Below are 6,859 nucleotides of genomic sequence, written 5' to 3'. Positions count from 1 at the left end.
TGCATAAAATTGTCCTTAAGGGGACATGCCACAGTTCCCTATATGTATATAGGGCAAAAAAATTCTTACAGGCAGAAATTCTTCAAATTTTGTGTACTGACTGGGAATAAGTTTAAAATAGAAATATGTATTAACAATCATAGGTATCCAGGCTTGATTTTGAATTATCTGTCCTTGAATGTAGATTTTTTCAGTATTTTCCAACTTTCAAGGGCAGATAATTCATGACCAAGGCTGGGTACCTATGGTTTGTTTTATTTCATATTTTTGTCTTTGATTTGATTCTCTGTCAGTAAAAGAAGTTGAAAGAAGGAATTCCTTCTGTAAGAAAATTTTTGCCCCATGTCAGTATAGAGACTGTTGCAAATGTCAACTATGAACATGACTAAATGATACCGCAAAGTCATAGTCTTTCACATTCTATTAAACTTTATATACTTACTGCAAATGAAGTCTCAAACAGAAATGAAATTTAAAATACACAGTTCTATTGCATTGATCTTGAATTATCTGTCCTTGAATATTGGATTTTTTAGTATTCTCTCATTTTCAAGGGCAGATAATTCAAGATCAAGCCTGGTTACCTATGATTTTAATACATCTTTCCGTTTTAAACTTGATTCTTAGTCAGAACACAAAGTTTAAAGAAATTCTGCCCGTAAGAAAATTTTTGCCTATATACATATTGGTAACTGTCTCATTTCCCCTTAATACATGTTTCACAATGTCATCTTATAATGACTAGTTGAAAAAGAAAATTGTATTTCCTGAATGCACTGAACGGCTTTTAGATAAAGAATGTAGAAAAAAGAGGAGGCTACACGAATATATTTGAGGACGTCGTCAAGGTAGTTTCACTCGCGGTGTCCTGAAAGAATGACTCGAGGGCTTTTTCACCAGAAAACATAAGACATAACATACGAGGAATCCTAACACGACACAATTCATTTTCCCGCTAAACAATGCTAACTGATGCTGATTGATATTATGCAACAAAGTCACAGTTTGTACTCCACAATTACTTCATCACAGTGTAAAACATCATAGCGACACGTTGGAAAAGAAAACCACAGAAACCCGGCAAAGATTTGGCCCCCTCATAATATAATTATGATCGCATTTGAACTCAAAAAATGACCTTTATCAACTACAAATCATAGACTCGGGCTGCGCCCTCGTGATATTATTACTTCGCATCTGAATTTCAAACAACGATCTTATTCAACTACATATCACCGTCTGTGATATAATTTTTAAACGAAGAAGACTTAGACTGAGTAAAATTTTGTAGCAATGTCACAATTTGTACGTTTTAATTATGACGTCATAGCTTGAAGCGCTGGAAAAGAAAACCCCAAAAGTAGGCAAACATTCGGCGTATGATCCCAGTGGTATCGATATAAATGTACACTCAACAAAATTTCTAATCGGTCACTTTTATATTGTATTACTATTTTATTAATAAAGCATGTATTCACACGAAATTCCACATACCGACATCTGAATAGGTACTGCAGCTAATTATTAATTTACTTTTGCCGACTCGCGGTCAAAGTAACCACATTAGGCGTTTTGACTAAAATTGCATATTTTGCATTTGCAAGGCATGTGCACCAACATGCACGTGTTCGTTTCCACTTTTGGCATTACTGACGAAAGTCCCACTAGAAAAAACACATATTATGGTGAAATTGACACAAGAGCTGTTGTTTTTGTGTCAATTTCACGATAATTTGTGTTTTCCTAGTAGGACGTTCGTCAGTAATGCTAACAGTATTCATTAACACGTGCATATTGGTACACTTGCCCCGCACGTGCACAATATGCTATATTTTTCAAAACCCCTAAAGCGGTTACGTTGGCCGTGAGTCGGCCAAAAATAAATCAATAATTAGCTGCAGTACCTATTCAAATGTCGGTATGTGAAATATCTTGTAAATACATGCATTATTAACAAAATAGTAATACAATATAAACTGACCAATTAGGAATTTTGTTGAGTGTAGACATCGTTTTAGAATTGAAATTATGCATCCAAAACGGTACTTTTGTCTTGAAGAAAATCATTGTTTGACGTTCAGATGCGTATTATTTCATAGTTCATTTGCACCTGATTCGTGATTTTATTCAATGACAAATTACTGTTTATGATATATTATTTGTTATATACACATGAAAACTTTATCACAATTCCTGAATAATATCATACTGCTTTTCTTTACATATAAGTCATAAAGATCATAAACTCCTTAATTTGGTACGAAGAAATGAATGACTGGCCGCTCCCATTGAACTGACCCTTTGATGATCAAACACGATTGTTAACACATTTGTCATCAAGAACGAATTCACCTTTCCAGACGGAAATTATAGCTGTTTTATATTATATATATCATAATGTACTGGTTTTTATCAGTATTACATTATAATTTTTCCATCACAGACCTGATTAGTTTTATGTTCCATGCCTCCATAGCGTTATCAAGGTAAATATTTTATAATTTACTTTTTTTATTAATTATTGAATGGTCAGTTGGCATTGCGGCTACCGTTTGGACAAAAATGAACTATTTAATGCTGTGGTTTTATTTTTATGCAAATTGATAGTATCATTCCTAGAATAAAATCTTTGAAACTTTGAAATTTGTTTATTTGCAAAAACGTGTTCGTCTACATATAAAAACATATTCAGCAGCGTTGTACAATAATAAACAGTTCAATGATAATAAAGCAACATTCTTGCATAAAACCTTTGTTTTTTTCCGATTTCGGGCATGCACAAACAGGGAAAAAAACGTGTACAAACAAGGAGATTCTTGTGAGCACGCGCTGTTGGTGAACGTTTTGAATAATTATGCTGTTGCGGGTCCAACGTAATTAAATTATGGATCCCGAATCAATTTTGGCCGAAGTCGAAAGGTCCGAGATTTATGAAATCTTTTCATCTGCATTTTTATTAAAAATATCATTTTCAACCTAACTTTACTTTAACTTGTAATAAGCGCTACCTCTCTTGATACGCGACTGCATTGACGTTCCTTATTATTGTATTATTACGCGTATTTGACTCGAAGTAAGTTTACACGCCGCGGCGATTTAATCCCTGAAAATGATAGGCAAACAACATTTACAAAAATACAATTTCGTTTTCCAAATTAATTTGAGTCGAGAAAGTTGACATGCTAACTTTAAATCTTACACTAAAACTTTTGAAAAATGTTTGTGTCTACTTTACACATCTATGCAGTCTACTGATGTAGTAATGGTGTGTAATGTAAAGCATAAACATGACGAAGCGTAAAGTTTGAAGGATTTTTCCATAGTTAATGAACATTTGATGAACAGAAGGTATTTATTATATATTTTTCAATTTATTTGTAGATCTCACCAACCATGTTTGAGTTTATAAATCCAATCTAAGTTGATTATATCTATGTTGGAAAAATTAAAATTTTTGTGTTTATCAAACTTTGATCGCGATGGGGTGGGGTGCAAAGCAAAAATTTTCTAGTTATAGGCCTAGAGATTTCATTTAACGACATGAAGAATATAGGTATCGATACCAGTTTCTATTAAACGACAATATTTACATTTAAAAAGCGTAAGAGACAGACTATTAATTTAAGCCAAGCAGAGTTGTGTTCTGTCGGCACCTCACCTGCAAATTGTGTAAAGACAGGATGCCGTGTATGCCCTTTTCTCATAATTCCGAGCCTCTAAAGCTAAACTTCCTACCGATATATCGGAAAAAGGGGGAGCCATGCTTATTTTACATATATTTAATATTAAAGAAATTACCACAACAAGAATGTCCGTTCGACATGTAAAAAATATGCACTGTTTCTGTATGCCCTGGAAATGCATAAATAAAACATGTGCCCATAACAACCTGAAACGGCCGACTTCGATCGGCTAATGTCAGCTGAATAGTCTTGTTTTTTCGATATTTCCAGCACCTTAGTTGTGTTTTATGCAAGAATAGCGATAACACACGTTTGTTTCGTGAAACAACATCTGCAGAATCCCTCGGGCTATGTTGGTGCACTCGCCCTACGGGCTCGTGCACCAACCAATCCCTTGGGATTCTGCAGATGTTGTTACACAAAAAAACGTGCGTTAACCCTACAATTATTACATTTATACACATGCAAGCCTCAAATAATCAATCGTCAAAACTAAAAGCACAAAATAATATTATAGTACATTATTTACAAATATTCATTATCCTTATTCTAGTGATATTCAAAAATCGTTTTCGTCTAGTTCCACTTAAATGGACATCAACAAATAGCTTTAAACATCAATTTTCTGTATATTTTTCAGATGCAAGATACCAACAAGAGTGGCGATGATATACTTTACCAGACACAGCACAAAATTTTCAAGCGCCTACTTCCAGTTATTGTTTGTATTGCGATTCTGGGCGCAGTTGGTATCATCGGCAATATTTTGGCGATGATCTTTTACACAACAAAGTCAAAACGAACTACGACTGTCAACTTGATAATAAGCCTTTCAATAGTAGACTTTATGGTGTGTTTACTGGTTATCCCAAACCTTACTGAGGTAATTTTAAACGTGGGGAACAGCCAAAGGTTTCTGTGCAAGGTGACACATTTTCTCAGTTTGTGGAGCATTGCAAGTTCATGTATTTTGTTATGGGTCATTTCAATAGACAGACATAGAAGAATCTGTAAACCTTTTGCTAAACAGATTACAATCCATGCAGTCAAATATATAGTTGCTGGTATTATCATATTTACATTTGCACTGGCAATTAGAAATTTGATCATTTTTGACACAGTTGCTATGGAAATTTCAACATCAAGTATTAACAGGACAACAATTGGATATTACTGTACAGTTACGGACGATCCAGACTTAAAGATTATTGTTTCTTCTTTCTATGCACTGGATTTTCTTCTCATCTTAGTAGCTTGGGTTACCATCATTGTGACATATTCGAATGCAATTTTTATCTTGATGAAGCAGAGACATAAAATGAAGCGGAAACCGCCAAAAGTGCAACACAACATCACACTCGAACTAAGCATAACGGAAACAAGCTGCGGCGCATGTGATGCCGATGGCGGTAGTGAATGGAATATTTCAGAAGACCTTGATATATCAAGAGGGGTGGATAAGGAAAGCCCATATAGAGATGATAATGATAAAGCACAAACGTCTCAGGAGGGAAGTCATCGGCCTCCTATGCTTACTCTCAATCCGAAGGCGCTCACTGTCTGCAATTTATCAAAGCGAAATGCAAATGACATAATAAAGTCTTATGTCAAACTCGTCGCGGTCAAAAGTGTCATAGAACGGAATCTTACCATTATGATGTTTGCGGCATCAATTGTTTTCATTCTGAGTTTTACACCTTTCTTTGTGATAAGAGTAATCATGAGGATTTATCTTGGTGCTGGGATAGATTACGAACTGAAAACAGGAATCCAGTTTGCATTAAAATTACCAGTTCTAAACAGTGTCTTCAATCCGGTCATTTACTGTGTGTTCAATTCCAAGTTTAGGAAGTTCTTAAAATGTGGATTTTGACGGTTTTGACAAAAAAATAAATGCAAGGACTAGCGTGATCCACGTTAAAAGTATAAAATGCAGTGATAACTTTAAATACTAAACTGAACTGAACAACCAAGAGACTAAAACTGTACAAATTGTGTATCACCAAATGTAGAGGGATTGGTTGCTTTTCGTAGTATATTTTGTCCCCCCCCCCCCCCCCCCCACCACCACCACCACTCAATAAAAGAATAAAGAATTCAACTGTTCATTTTAGTCTCATATCATTTGTTTATAAAATATCAATGCGTATATCTACTGTTTCGAAATTTATAATATGATAATATTGTTGTAAATGTAATACATTTAAAAAAAAGTCGGTATATAGCATATTTAAACCATCTATATTGTTCTTCTGTATACGTATTCCTTTAGACGGCTTCAACACCAGATCTGACATTTTACATGTTGATAAAATTTTCAATTTCGAATGTGAATACATTTTATTTATAATTTGGATTACATAGTTTTATAGAACCTACAATGTCTGACAACATGAATGGGGAGAATGATCATTGTGTAAGTAGGACCCTCGCTACAGTTTCGTTTTTTTTTTTTTCTCAATAATAGATTTTGATGAAATGTTTTGTATTAAAAATCATGTTATGATGTATTGAAAAATGAAATAAAAATACTAGGTCACCAGCTTTGTTTCAATTTTATTTGCCCCTAGATCTGATGCTATTTTTAACATTTTTCAAAATTTCTATAATCCGAAAATAATTACATTTCAGTAAATTAAAATAACCAGCATGAACTTGATATCTAAGTATTTTTATAACGAAAAACAATATATCTATTTGAAACATGCTCAGAGAAATCAAACGAAAATGATTTTGTAAAGAAAGGAATACTTCTTCAACAGACCCAAAGGCTATTTTGCATATTTGTCCAATCTTAAGTTGGTACTTCTCCTATTTTGTCGAGTTTCACATAATAGAATTTAATCAAACTCTGCACATACCTTTGGTAATGTCTACCTAATCTGAAACAAAAAGAAAATTGATAGGTCACCATATTAGATTTCGCTTAAATCAAATTACAACGAGGTGGGGTCTGAAGCATTTTAATGTCATAGAACCAGGTAAGTTTCCGCCATCTCCGAACAAAACCTATCGTTTACGAATACGGATGTACGATAAGGGTACGGTACGGGATTAGAAACAGCTGTGACTCAATGCAGAGTTGGAGCGCCGGTATAAATTACAGACTCCAGTATTTGTCGGATTGAAGCAATTGGAACTAAATGTACTGTAAATGTATATATTTTGTAATCATG

At 34.1% G+C, this 6,859-nt stretch overlaps 1 protein-coding gene across 1 annotated transcript; it reads left to right on the top strand.

Moving 5' to 3' along the window:
• Positions 1-2,436: 2,436 nt before the first annotated feature.
• On the top strand, positions 2,437-5,727 carry LOC123555479 (D(3) dopamine receptor-like). The gene is made up of 2 exons (XM_045346090.2): positions 2,437-2,486; positions 4,324-5,727. Exon 2 carries the CDS (start codon positions 4,324-4,326, stop codon positions 5,554-5,556), a length of 1,233 nt encoding a protein of 410 aa, XP_045202025.2. The 5' UTR covers positions 2,437-2,486; the 3' UTR covers positions 5,557-5,727.
• The last annotated feature ends 1,132 nt before the right edge of the window (positions 5,728-6,859 follow it).

The sequence above is a fragment of the Mercenaria mercenaria genome, chromosome 7 (genome assembly GCF_021730395.1).
Source record: "Mercenaria mercenaria strain notata chromosome 7, MADL_Memer_1, whole genome shotgun sequence".
Lineage (NCBI taxonomy): Eukaryota > Metazoa > Mollusca > Bivalvia > Venerida > Veneridae > Mercenaria > Mercenaria mercenaria.
This window is presented reverse-complemented; position numbering and strand designations above follow the sequence as displayed.

What these genes read in the sequence shown, in the direction of transcription:
- LOC123555479 (XM_045346090.2), top strand. Translation starts at nt 4,324, where the DNA reads ATGCAAGATACCAACAAGAGTGGCGATGATATACTTTACCAGACACAG.